The sequence below is a fragment of the Lepisma saccharinum genome, chromosome 20 (genome assembly GCF_977018435.1).
Source record: "Lepisma saccharinum chromosome 20, izLepSacc3.1, whole genome shotgun sequence".
Lineage (NCBI taxonomy): Eukaryota > Metazoa > Arthropoda > Insecta > Zygentoma > Lepismatidae > Lepisma > Lepisma saccharinum.
The window spans coordinates 246,961-261,395 of record NC_139248.1 but is presented as its reverse complement, the minus strand read 5'-3'; the positions used below and the strand labels follow the sequence as shown (position 1 = coordinate 261,395).

General features: G+C 37.1%; 1 protein-coding gene across 3 annotated transcripts in view; it reads left to right on the top strand.

The window, feature by feature from the left end:
• Positions 1 to 12,752, top strand: part of CstF64 (cleavage stimulation factor subunit 2 CstF64) — a 32,564-nt gene extending 19,812 nt beyond the window's left edge. Inside the window, exons 7-12 of one of the 3 annotated variants that reach the window (XM_083141921.1) lie at positions 945 to 1,101; positions 2,011 to 2,037; positions 7,443 to 7,621; positions 8,182 to 8,208; positions 10,056 to 10,210; positions 12,511 to 12,752. In XM_083141921.1, coding sequence (XP_082998047.1) covers positions 945 to 1,101; positions 2,011 to 2,037; positions 7,443 to 7,621; positions 8,182 to 8,208; positions 10,056 to 10,210; positions 12,511 to 12,630 — 665 coding nt within the window. In that variant the 3' untranslated portion in view covers positions 12,631 to 12,752. The remainder of the gene's footprint in view (positions 1 to 944; positions 1,102 to 2,010; positions 2,038 to 7,442; positions 7,622 to 8,181; positions 8,209 to 10,055; positions 10,211 to 12,510) is intronic. The other 2 variants (XM_083141923.1, XM_083141922.1) reach the window with 2 other exon arrangements.
• Positions 12,753 to 14,435: the final 1,683 nt, after the last annotated feature.

Genomic DNA, 14,435 nt, shown 5'->3' with positions numbered 1-14,435 from the left:
TGAAGTGAAAGTAACATCTATTTTACAAAACCAGGTTCCAGAATTATATTTTGATGTTCATTGAAAAATGTTTGTAGAAATATCAGGTTGCTAGTGATACCAATGCACTGCTAGTACTAATTGCAAGTGTATACATGCACACGGGCATATGTTTCTATTGTATTCAGTACCAGTAGTCCTGAAAATTCCAAGAGTGAAAATAATGAATAAAAAGAGAACGTTAGACCATCAAGAAATGTTTGATCTATCTACTGTATTTTTTTTTCGAGCATTAAATGATAGTTTTGAGATAAGGTTTAATAAATCGTTGAAGTATTCCAATACGGAACCTTGATTTCGTGTTTTTCAGGGGACCAAGGTGAAAATGTAAAATCCAAGAATATGAAATTTGGGTTTCATTGTACAAGGTGCTCATAAATTCTGGAACCAATGGGATTTTTTCTTTTGTTTTTTCCCGTTACAGAGTTCAGTGATGGTGCTGAATATATCTAATGTGTCTAAAATCCTCCACCTTAATGCATCAGTTGATGCATGTTCTATGCACCTTCCTGCATCTTTCTCCATGATGCACTTTAAGCATTTAGTCTAAGCTACAAACTTTATGCGTTGTTTTGTTTCAAATGATAATCCATAGGAACACTGTCAAACGTGTGAAAATGATGGTGAACATGTTTTGTAGAGGTATACATTATTAAAACTAGCGCCAGTGCATTTTTTCATCATTTTTGCCATTGGTTGCATGCACATGAATAAGCTGTCATTTAATTATGAAATTTACTTTTGCAAAAAGCGTATGGACTCATAACGCATTTTGCATACCCTACTGGAGTCAAGACTCATAAAAATTTGAAACAGTCGTTAGTAATACTGAATCAGTATCATTTCACCCCTGATGTTGACTTTGAATTCAGATTTTTATATTTCAATCTCTTTGTTCTCAACAGGACAAGATCTTGATATGCGGCAAATGAACCCCCGGATGCCCAGAATGGGTGACCAGGATCTACGTGTTCCCCCCGGAGCACCCAACCCCCCTATGCAGCCTGTGCGTGACCCCCGAGAGCGAGACTTTCCACCTCGAGATGCCAGAGATTTTGATCAGTAAGTAGCTGTCTCCTTTGCTATCTTATTATGACTACAGTATTACAGACAGACAGCTTTTCATACATGTGTCTGTCTGCTCTGTAATGCGAGTGGATGCACTGAAATGGGTAAGACAAGTGATTTTTAACAAGCCATTTCAATATTGTTTGATTTATCAATAATATCAACATCGACAGTCGTTATAATATGGCAAAGATAAAGTTCCCCATGCTTATAGAACCATGCCATGAAGACACATTTAGGTGATGTGAGGTAGGGCCCCACACATTCTCAGTCTCGCCAATTTTGATGTGATCAGCACCACACTCCAGCCCCAGAACCACTTTATGCGGGAACAAAACTGGAAAGATTCTGACCTTAGATCACCCTCCCCAGAAATCAAACGCCGGTCTCCTGCGTGGTAGTCAAAATGCCCGACCGACTAGACCACCATTGAAAACACAAAATATCTTTCAGTCTGATGTTTGAATTGCAATTTAAACTAGAAGAAACAGAGAATTGTGTTCTTTGATTAAGCAAATTGAGTTATTCTCCCTGAAGTATGTTGTTCTCAACAATGCAATCATCCTCCTGAATAAGGAAACAAAAAATAAGCAAGAATGAATGGTGATGCGTTTTTGTTCATCACTTAGTCATGCACAAGATTGCTCATGAGGCACTTACATGTCTCTTTAATAAATGGAGAATTCTGAAATTATCAGATAGCCTGTTACTTTAGTTAGAATTACCAAAGTGTAATAATATTTTGGATTCTACGTGTTAAGAAATGTGCTATGAACATAATTTGAGAGCATATTAAAGATGGAATTATTATGCTCTTGTTTGTTATTTTCTCTTTTTTAAAGAAGAATTTTCAGATTTCTTAGATAGGAGAATGATATTTGAAGATATTTTCTTTCTTTACAGACCTCAGCATGTGGATAATGCTGAGAGGTTTGTAGAAAACAGATTTTAAGTTACAATAGATTTTTCTTAAAGCATGCTTGTGTTTATTATAGGTTTATTTGCTTGATTGGTTTATTTTCAGTGTTTGTATTCAAGTTAAAATTCACCTTTGTGAGAGAAGGGCACACACAAATGTTTTGTTAGTTTTTTTGTGTCTGTGTTAATTTGTTAACACGTAGAATATGCATTTCTATGTGGGTGTGGAGTACAAACAGTAGCACCTAAGGGTTTTGCATGTTAGTTATTTCTCCAAAAGGCATGGTACAAGATAATTCTAGGGCTGAGCCATGCTGCTGGTGTTATTGCCTATTCTCATCAATACCAACAAACATAGTGTAGCCACAACATAAATGGAATAATATCTCTTCTGAATTTTATGGGTTTAAATGGTCTTTAATTACGTAGCCTTAGGTAGAATTTGTTCCTTTCCTGCTCTACATGAAGAACCTAGGTCATTTTACCATTTATGAACTTTAAATATTTATAAACTTTAATATGTTTAATTTTTAAATACAGCATTCATAATTTCACATATGATATAACCAGAATGTTAAAATATGTCATTTAATTTGTTTAAACATTTTTCACATTATACTGATGTGAAATATCAAAATTTGCATGAGTTGCATGGTATTTTGCCAACTGTGAAAAAGTCTCGGCTAGTACCTGTGATTAAATTCCAGTCAATGTTTTCTCATTCCTGGTCTCTATCAATACCAGCACGGTGGTGGCTCACGTAATGAAAATCCATTCCAGGATGGTGTTCTTAATGGGATGCTGTTTCCGATTTGTTACTGTAGAAATTAAATCCGTTCCTGAGCTTGGTCTAAAATTGCGGGGAAACAGATTGCAAGGAATATCAAAAACACCACCAATATTGGAAATGATAGGAATTTACTAATTTATTATTTATAGAGAATACAGGATGCACAATACCATGTGTTTCACGTTCATTGTCAATTCAGCTTTCAATGCTATGGTCCATCTTCCTTTTAGTGCATTTAAAACAATCGTTCTTGAAATGAATTGTATCGAGGTTGCTTCCTGTGTACCTGTTACGCAGTGTGTTCGTTGTGTGAGGCACCACTGTAAATCTGCATTGGCTCAGCCCTGTGTAGTATGCGTTTCTGCTCTGCCTGTGCATGGTGATTTTGTTCTACCACTACCAACTGGGTTTTTATCTGCCATGATGAAAGCCTAATGCTCATGATGTGCATTTTGTCAATTTCACATCTTCATGATTTGTTACAATTTTATAAATGTTCATTTTCGTTTGTTAAAGAGTGTGCGTTAATTCCATTTTATGTACCTTCACATCACCTCCTGACTAGCAGTTTCATGTGAAATCATTAGACTCTACCAGAAACGGGCCAACATGAGTATTTTGCTGATGTCAGCGCAAGGTTTGCCAATGGTGCACGTAAAGTTTAAAATGATCCATGCCCTTCATTAAGATTTGTAACCAGGTGGCTGCAATGGGTTTTGGCTTTGAATATTGAATTTTCATATTTAGACACATTTACATTAGATAACCAGGACATATCAATTGACTCTTATCTCCACAACAAGAGTAACAAAATGGCAAAATTTTGCAGTAAGTTACAGGCAAGGTGGATACCCTGCAATTTAAATCAATAATTTATTGAATAATGTACATAAGGATTTTGTAGACATGAGAATCACTTTTGGTGAACATTAATCTTGTAATCATTTAATGGTGTTTGTTAGGTTTGTTCACCTCTCATGTGGTGAAGCTCATATGAGAGGAAATATAATGTAAACTGTAAACACGCTTTAATTTATCTTGATTTAAAATTCCATAATTTTTATAGGCAAAAGTAGCTAACATTTTGTGCAAAAAAATATACAATAAATCAATCATGTTAAACTGTAAATAGTGCCATTATCATTAAACTGTAAATAAACATGGCAGCTGATATTTTGCAAACTATCATTAAGAAAATTGCCAAAATTCAGCTACAAACACTAAAAATATTTTAAACCCGAAAATATACTCGTTTAGCATTTGTTGTATATCTTCCTCTGAACTTATTGGAAGACAAGGATTATATTGGGATCATACATACATACAGTCAACTCTCGATTCTACGACCCCGGGTATAACGACCCTCTCGAATTAACGACACTTTTCCCGGGAACCGTGAAAAATTAGAAAAATTTGGAAATAAAAGTTGAAAAATTGAAGGAAATCGGCCGAAAAATGCGTTGTTTTTTCCTCCGCTCACAATTGGGTCTGAACTAAAACTAGACTTGAGTGATATCCAATAGCACTTGACCTCTGCCCTCCCCTCCCTCAAGTGCACCAATGTTACCCCGCACCGGATGGCCGCTACCCAACGTGCCAGGCTTGTTTTGCCACGCTTGCTCTTGGATACGCGAGAAGAGAAGATCGAATGTGCTTGGATGTTGTTTTAAATCGACTTGACTTGTTTCCTTGTTCTAAGAGCTGCTGAAAACTTGCGGGGGAGGGGGGGGGGAGAGCAGTTGGAAATGACTGCTGGACTTGGAGTCTTTGCCAATGTGTATGGCAGGTCAAGCTCTTTCATCGATAAATACACCACCTTGAGAGATAAGATCGCAGGAATGTTCGAAAATACAGATGCGTGGCGCCTGGAAGTCTGGCCCATCTGTCCAGCTCTGACCTAGAGTTCAGCAGGTTCCCGTAAGTGAGGAACTCTCGGCCTTGTAGACGACAACTTCCGGTAACAGCTTTCATTCAAAACGTGTTCTTTGTTCCCTGCAACACTTGATAAAAAAGCGAAACTGTTAGAGATAATCAAAACCACATAGGTGAACTAAATATCGTCAACCCACTTAATGCGTTGTCATCCAGGTTTCCACAAAAGTTTACTTTGATCTTACATGCATCATAACTCCCGTTTCCCACTTCATACGTTTCTTGTCAGCAAACGTAGGGGGGGGGGGGGGGTGGGGCTGGAAAAGGACCCATCCCTCTTCTTTTCCTTTGACATCTAAAATGGGGCAACCAGTTCTGGATATATTCTTGAAAACGAACAAAAACCATAGAACAAGTAAAAAAAGTGACCCTCCCCCCCCTTTCCCCAGCTCATTCTCTGCCACTGGTGTGCACGGCAATGTTGATAATTGCAGAATTCAGTTGTTTTTTTTGTTTTTTTTTCTTTAATGCTGTTGTCTGCATAGGAAATATTGCCCGTATAATTGTCTGTTGCATGGTAAAACGTAAAGCAAGGGTCATTTCTTTCTTCTTTATACTGCTGTTAAAAGTTCGGTCTTCGACAGTTGCATTATCTTTAAAATGTTGGGATTTTTCTCTTCCGCCACCTGTTGCTCGAACTTCCAGCCGGTCTCCTTGTTTTTACGATGCAGCTGGCGCCAGTGTTTTGTCTAGCGTCTGCAAAGCTCTATCTTGCCGATAACAGCACCAAGGAAAAAGTTATTGTTTTGAATCTCTCAAAGCTGTTTTGATTTGACGATAACGAAATTCGATCTCCAGAAAGGAAAACAAGAGTTAAAATAACTTCATGTTCTGCGCCTTCTGATAAGCAAATCTGTAAATTTAATTTGCATCCGCTTTTCTTCAGAACCATTCATGTGGAGGAAAAAAAAAAACAGTGTTCAATGTAGGAATGGTCACTGAGACTGATTAAAAAGACAATATTCAAGGGGAAAACATTTGGAGGGGTGGGTGTTTGACATCGAGAATACTCCAACATCCAACATTAAATCGTTGATTAACGTGAGAGTAAATAATGATCTACCAAATGCGCAGTTTCATAAAGCTTGTTTTCAGTTCATTTTATGCTGATGGGCTAATCGGGACTAAATATGCAGTTTAAAGTGAAATTCAATTCCAAACCCGAATGATTATCGACTGGGACGCTTTTTAATGACGTGTCCTAGAATACGCATTGGGTGAAGACAGATCGCAAGTTGCACGTTTCCTTTTTCACACTGGATTACAATGCAAGTCAAGGAAGAAGTTCGGACTGCTCCCTTGAATGGGGAAGGAGGGTGAATGAAGTTGGTTGAAGCAAAGAAAAGTGACTTTTTTTTACGATGTATTTTACACAGTCGAACCAGAACGAAAATTACAGCCCTGCCTTTATTTTTTTTGTCTGGTACCTAGAGAGGTTGTGTTGTTTCTCCCGAGAGATCTAATCTTACCAGTTAATCTTGTAACAGACAATGCTCCAATAAACCCATATGAAATCCAACATTCATTCTGCCCGATTATCTCCCGACTTTTGCTGGCACCAGTCTGACTGGTGTCAAGATTCTTCGAGTTTTGCTTGCAATAAGCGAGAGATTGTTTTCCTTTCCATAGGTCTCAGTGGAAACGGGTTTCTCATGAAGTAGAAATGTAAGAATTTCCTGGAAAAAGCAACGACTATGCACAATTGAAACGAAGTAACATTATTTTAAATTCTCTTTTGTGAAAAGTTTTCATGTTCTATTTTCCTTCTCAACATGCATGCTGTGCATAACACGTTGTATAACTACCAGGATAAATGGTGTCACCATCTCATAGGCATCTTTGTGTCCGTTCGAACTCCCTTTAAGCTGAAAGTTGGTGCAAATTCCAATAACGACCCCTTCGAAATAACGACCCTTTTCCCGGGAACTGTGAAAGGTCGTTGAATCGAGAGTTGACTGTACATACAACAATGTAACATTGACAACATCCATTATATAACAGATTCTTTTTGTTTAAAATAAATGTCTGATGAAAGGAGCGTGTGTTTTCCTGAAACGTCACAAAGAAAAACTGTTTTCTTATGCTTGTAATAACCGTAAACTACAGGAAAATAATCATACGGCATTGAATGACATTACAAAGAAGATTTATGTACACTACTACTCTAAAATAACATGCATAAAATATTAATGAGAAGCTTACTTTTCTCCAACTACATGTAACATCATTTTTGTTATTCGATAAGTATTCAATTATTCATGAATTTGAAAATAATTTCATTGCCAGGGCACTTGTTTTTATGTAAATTATTCCGATCTTAACTACAGGTAAGCTATGTAATGGACATGCGCTGTAATATCTCTATTCTTATACAGTCTTTTTACCTATTCGTGTAATAATAATATAACATTAATTTATGTATTGTAATTAGTATTAATTTGATTTAATATAATTTTAATTTAAACATTATATTATTATTATTATTATTCCTGAGGCACTTGGGTCAGACCCCCCAAACATATTTCTAGATACATGCCTGCCTACAGTGTAACATGTATGCATGAAATGATCCATCAATGCACCGAACATTGTCCAGAACACATAGCACCCAGAATCTTCAGCGGCAACAGCATGCTGATGATTTAAAGTTTGGAATGCCATGATGAAAGCATAATGCTAATGATGTGCATTTCAGCTTTCCTCGAGATGCGAGAGGCCCTCCAGGTCCCGTTGTGCCACCGGAGAGATTTCCCAGGGACCCACGGGAGGTGCAGGATAGAGATCGCGACATGAGGGACAGAGATCTGCGAGACCCAAGGCAAGGAGGACTCTTCGACCGACCAGTTCCACCTCGCCCAATTGATCCAAGGACAAGTAATGCTATGTTTTTTTTTATTTTATCTGTTTTGGAGACATTTAGGTAGATACCAATGGTGGTGGGTGAGAAGTAATTTGCTGTAAAGTATCTGCAGTATGATTGGAGTAGTGTGAATTCTTTGCCTAACATTGATCAGAGATTTCTGTTGATTTGCTATAAAATTAAAGTGTTCATATTTCTCCTTAATTAATTTATATAACAAGGTGACTTCAGTGAGTTTTACCTTCGAAAAAAATGTTAATTTTGAAATTTACTTTACAAGACCAGCGTAATAAAATAGAAATGTTTGCACTAAGTTACAGAAGTATGAGAATGGTAAAGTTATCAGCAATTCTAAGAGATTACCAATTATAATTTTTTTCACCTCATAAAAATCAATGCACTTGCTTTTTTGTGGTGTGGTTTATCTGTTTAGAAGGTGATGGAAATAATTGTAGTATTTGAACTAACGCTGACAGTTGTTGACCAAACAATAAAAATACATTGTGGTAATTTATATTGTCCTGTAGGAGAAGTATATTTTAGTTCCCTTTCACATCTTCTCTTTTTCTTACAGTTGAATTAGGTATGGAATCACATACTGGTGAGTAAATTAATTGACATATTAATTAAATTAACATACTGTTAAGCCTCTTGTAGAATGTGATAACATGGTTTAAATTGGGTAGAAATTCAGAACTGCCATGAATTGATAGCCTTTTCTTTGTTTTACTTATCACAGGAATATATCTGAATTTTTATATTCTATTGCATTAGTTCTTCCTTTATTTTTTTGCAAGAACGTCAGGTTTTTTATACTTTTAGACCTTTTAGCCTGATTTAATGTTTACAGTCAATGATTCCCAGTAGTTTCATATTTCATTTAAATCAAATAATATTTTTTGTGATAAATGAAAGTAATGTTACTGACAGAAATTACAGTCCTTAAGTTTGGTGCATGTTCTTTTTGGTTGCAGTGCGACCCAAGTGGAAACATCTGACTCAAAATGCAACTTGTTTTGAAGCATGTAAAAATGCATGTTTCCTGTTCCAGTGTGCAGCATAGACCTTAAAGACACCCTTAGCCATTTTAGAGTGAAGACTATGTGCATAAATACGTTCCTGGTTAATTCTTAGTCTGAGGAAGACCTTGGCAGAGGTTTGGAATGTTATTTGTAAAGGGTTTTAGTGTCAATAAATGATGCCATGGTCAACATCAATGGGTTTTCAAATCAGGAAAATCTTGAAATTGCTTTTTGTAAATTTTGTAACTAATGGAAGACTAAAATATTCTCTCGGGCTATCGACCAGGTGAGTTGTGGAAATGATTCCAAGCTTTCGAGATCTAACGTCACTCTCCTTCAGGGTGGAAGTGAAGATGAGGGTGACGTTAGCTCTCGAAAGCTTGGAATCATTTCCGCAACTCACCTGGTCGATAGCCCGAGAGAATATTTTCATCATTCGTCGCCAGGAAAGCTTCAAGTCTTATAGAAGACTATTTTTTCAGAAGAGAAATTGATGTTAATTAATTAGTCCTAAGTGTTAGGGCTCAGCTGATACCACTTTAAACAGATACCTATGCCAATACTCTCACCAATTTCCACCAATACCAATACTTGAATATTGTAATAATTATAAGATGCTCAAAATATTGATCAATACTAGTTTGAAATTATTCTACTCTCTTTTTTTATATATAATTATTCTACTCCTGTTATATGCATCAATTTACCAACACTTTTTCTTTAAAATATGTAGGGATGTGACGGAGCTGAAAATTTACCAATGCCGATATACTCACCGATAATTTTTGGAACCGATACCGATTCCGACACATAAGATTATTCAACAGAAGTGGGATGTTATTTTCAGCATGACAAAATAAATTTGCTATATAGCCTACATTTCTATTGCATATCATATGTATATACAGTAGACTCACGATTATCCGAGCTAATTGGGACCGAGACTACCTCGGGTACAGAAAAACTCTGATAATACGGAGATACTATGCTAATAGGTTGTAAATGATGAAACAACACTTAAAACTGTATAGTAATTATTTATTACTAGTACAACATAAATGAGAATATTACTTTTCAAAAAGTCTTTAATAGTTTTTTGGACTAACCTCTTTCCTCTCTTCGATGCTGCGATCTAACGCCAACGCAAGCGGCGATTTGTGGCAATTTAAAACTCTGGATATTATTTTTAAATGTTCTAAAGGCGTGATAATCACCACAAATTCCAACCCATACTTTTTGGTACCTATACCACTGGTATCAGCTCGGGATCATTATCGGCTCAGCCCTAATAATTGTGTTTATTAAAGTCTGAATTACTGCTTTCTTTATAGCTGCAGTTTCAGTTTGAACTGTGTCATTAAGGCTGAATTAATTATGTAGATTTTATTGCTTATGTAGGAAATATGTAAGAATGTTTGTCTTTCAGGTGGACCCCCTGCACCTCAAGCTGGGCCACCTCGTGGACCCCCTGTTCCACAAGTGCCGCCACCGGGACCTGTTGGGCCACCACCCATCGGCAGCGGAGGTCCTCGACCCAGCCTGCCTGCTAATCTCGGAGGGGGCGCCTCCGACCAGGAGAAGGTACGTTTGTTTGATGGGAAGGGAAAATCCGAACATGCTTATTGTTTCTTGTGCCAAGGCTGATTGTTGTCAAATAATACAATGGCTTGTTAGCTTCCTCTTTCCCGTCCTTCACTGATGTGGAAATCCTGGAAAAATCAGGGCAATCTGTATTTTTTTTTTGTACTTGCCATATATTGTATAATTTCTAAGAAACTAAAAGTTAGAATATACAAAACAGTAATTATGCCTGTATGCGAGACTTGGTCCCTTACATTGAAAGAGGAACATATTTGTTAAACACACTAAAAACACACACAAACAGCATGATAAGAAACACTTTAGGAGTTCTTCCAAACTTTCGATTCCATCTCGGAATCATCATCAGGGTTGGTCGAGGGCCTTTGGAAGGGATGTGGTTGAAGTTCCACTGGTGCTACTTGCTGTCTGCCGGCAGATGTTGTTGTGGTCTTGCAGTGTTGGTATGACTGATATATTTTACAGGTTGTTTTTGTTCATTTAGTTTCAAAAATGCTGCACATCAAACCAAGCATCATGAAATGGAATTTATTTTTAAATGGCCTGGAAAAACCTGAGGAGTTTGTTTTGCCAAAATGAACAAGAACTCTGTCCGGAAAAAATCTTTAGTGCACGAAGTATGAAGTGGGTATGAACCATCAAAGTGTACTAAAGTTAGAAATCTTCGTGTAGCCACACCATAAATGGTATAATATCTCTCTTCAATTTCCTGGGTTTAAATGGTTTTTAATTACGTAAGATACAGTAAGAAACGTCTATCTACAAAGGGATAATTTGAGGTAAAAATGTTAGATCAGGATTAAATAATGTATTTTTTTTTCAAGTACTCATAACATTCAAACAAGCCTTCAACACAAAAAATTTACTAACAAGTGTGCTGGTGTCAAGTAATTTAGGTAAACCTGTAAGTACACGGTGTTGCTGCTGTATTTGTGTTTGCACCTGTTTGCTTTTATTATGGCAATTTCAATGTTTGTAAACATCAGCTCTCTGAGTTAATAGTCAGGAAACAAGGCAATGTGCAAGCCCAACAATACAAGAAAATATTTGGCAAGACTGTACGACTCCCAACTTCTGTCATGTGAACAATAGCCAGTTCAACAAGCAGAGTGTCTTCTGTTATCTAGGTAACTTTGTTGGTAGCTCAAATTTTGACTTGTTTACTTGGTTTCCTTGTCAGTTTTATTAGAAGCAAGTGTAACTTGTTTGACAGTTTTCTTTCTGTTTATTTTTGTTTTTACCATTACTTCAATATAATGTGCTCCTGTATGCATTAATATTTTTGAGAGTTTAAAATTATTAGCCCAAAGTTCGACACCCATGTCAAACACTGGACATGCTAAATAAAACTAGTTCACTTTACCAATGGCCATTATGTATGGAGTCAGGTCTAAAATTCAGCTTCCTACAACACTCAGATCCAGGGTTTGAACACACCCTGTCGATTACTACCTGTCAAAGCTTGGTGAATGCGTTTAGATGATGTTGACTCTGTAATATGGCTGACATTTAAAACTAAGAGAGGTCGACCACTGTTTTCAAGTTTTGGTGTGTTGTACAGGAAGTAACTACAAGTCAAAAACTGAGTTTTCAGATAGTGAAAAATGTTCCTTTGGTAAATTTTAAGGACATCGAGTGTATTGTGGAAGTTAAAGAAATTGTGTATATTTTTGAAAACAATATCCTAGTCAAGGAGTTTTAATGTTACTTCGGGTAATTTAAATTTCCAATGTAAAAAATAAAGATTGTTTTCCGTCACTAAGTGCATTTTCTTTACATGCTAAACAATGACTTTGGTAAGAGGTTTGGAAAGCTGTGAGCAAAGAGTTTTGTTTGGTTTTAAGTCCGCTCTGTGCACATAAAGGGTAATCAGGACTGGACCTACAGCTTAAAGTGGGATTTAAACCCTCCACCAGGTATCGAACTCAGGATCCCATCTTGATTACAAGGTGATGACTTTACCACTATGCCATCCAGAGAGGAAAGAGTCCATGTAGCTACATGGACTATAGTTAAAACTAGATTTATGAAATTGCTATAGTAAAATCCAGTTTGTTCTACAATCAAATCAGGTATCTAGTTAAATCTAAACATAACTGTAGTTTAAACCCATGTTCACTAGTCACACATAGTCCAGTTTATACCATTTAAAGATTTCTCGTAAATAGGTATTTGTTAAAGTAGTCTCACCTAATTTTGTGTGCTGTATTGCTAATTATCTCTGAATTATAATTTGTGGTTTATCTTGTTGAGAGCAGTAATTCCTCTCTCTCTCCCTACAGGCTGCACTCATCATGCAAGTTCTGCAGTTGTCCGAAGAACAGATTGCCATGCTGCCACCAGAGCAGCGCCAAAGTATTCTCGTGTTGAAGGAACAAATTGCTAAAAGCACTCAGCGGTAGATGTAGCCGAGTTTGTTTGTTGGCCATTCCTAGTTCTCACAGAAACACTGCTGTGTGGGTGGATGTAATAGATTGTGTTCATCCACATTTTGTAATGCAAGTGGAGTTTATGTAAAAGAATTTGAAAAACAATGATAAAGTCTTTCTCACATATTTCAGCTGTTTTCTTGGTACACCACCTCTGAGGTTGAGTGTGTTGAGTAGTCAACTCGTAATCTTGCCACCGACCCTTCATTAGCTGATTTGTCTATCTCTACAATATGCTTGCCAATTTTGACCTCCTCAATTTTTTTTAAATTGAAAGTGTGCAAAAAAGTTTATGTAGTTTTTCGTATTACTTCTTAAAATGTTTCATGTTGTTAACAATCATAAAAATTTTTTTCACCTTATTTTATTAATGAAAATTTTGATGGGGTCCTATGACGGCAAAATAATTTTATTCTGCACAGCACACAAAGTTTCAAAATACAATGTTAGAAACCAAAATTATCTCATGATAAGTCCTAGTAGTTTTTTTTTTATTCTCTGAGTAATTTGGTTCAACCAAAAGTCAGACACTCACACTTTACTTTTCGTTTGTGCCTACAGCAGTGTTTAATATGCATGAATGATCCTTTGGAAGTGTAAGACAACGTGATGAGTGATTCAGCAGCAGGATGTTGTTCGCCGTGCATCACATTTCAGCACCACATTTCAACGGGCTCCAGAGGGCCCCATCTTATTACTCAAAAATTACGCATAAGGAATCCATTCCTGAAATATTGCCTCATACATTTGTTACAACTTGTATATTAAATATGTCATTTAATTCTTGTATATTTTTTGTGTGTATAAATCTAGCATACCAGAAACTGCAGGGAAAGTGAATGAAACTGATTTATAACAGGTTAGACAAACCTTATTCATCTTAACAGGGTGTGTATTAACATTACTGCCAGAGTTTTAATATTATGTCCGGATTTAATTTCCACTGGAAAAGCAAAAATTGTTCATATGTGGCCTAGAGATAATTGCTGAAAATGTTTGTCTGCAAAATAAACCTCTCTCTGTTTCTCTCTCTCCTTTTCTTTCTTTATACAGTGAAACGTTTTATGGGGACAGAATGGAAAAAACATATAACTGAGAAAAACGTATTAGGCCTAGTGAAATTACTTACGTGAAATTTAGAAAATTTTGCACTTCTGCGTTGCACAATTTAATGGTTAAATCCTATTAATTTTGAAGATCCACTGTCTTCATTCATAAAAGGGTTCGGCGTTTGAAGCGGAGATGGTACCAGCGGTAGTTGCGATTTCTCCCATTCGGCAGCGCTGGCACGTGCATCCTGGTTTGCGTCGTCTGCTTCCTGTTGTCGGGTGGCGTTGCCAGTTGGAGGTTGGGAGGCTGGGCTGTGCTGCTCGGCAATGTGCCGTTCCTGTTCCCTGCGTGGCTGGAGGGGAGTCGAGTATGTGCACCGCATCTTTTCTTTTTCAGGTCGGGGATCTTTCTGAGGACAGGGTGCCAAGTTGGGTGTGCCTGTCCATTGTCCAGGTTCAGTGCTGGGTTCTGTTGGATGATAGCATGGGTTTCTTTGACAGTGTTTTCTATGACGGAGTCGGTTGGGTGAAGTATGGATATGGAGGAGATGGTGTGGTTAGTGGAGTGGAGGTGTTGGGAGAGGCCTGATTTAGGTGTGTCATTTTTGGCATCTTTTACGTGTTCGTTAATCCGTTCTTGGACAGTGCAGATGGTTCTGCCAATGTAGGTGTTGTGACATTGGCATGTGGTCTTGTAGACACCGGGGGATGCAAGTTTGGGTAGGTAGT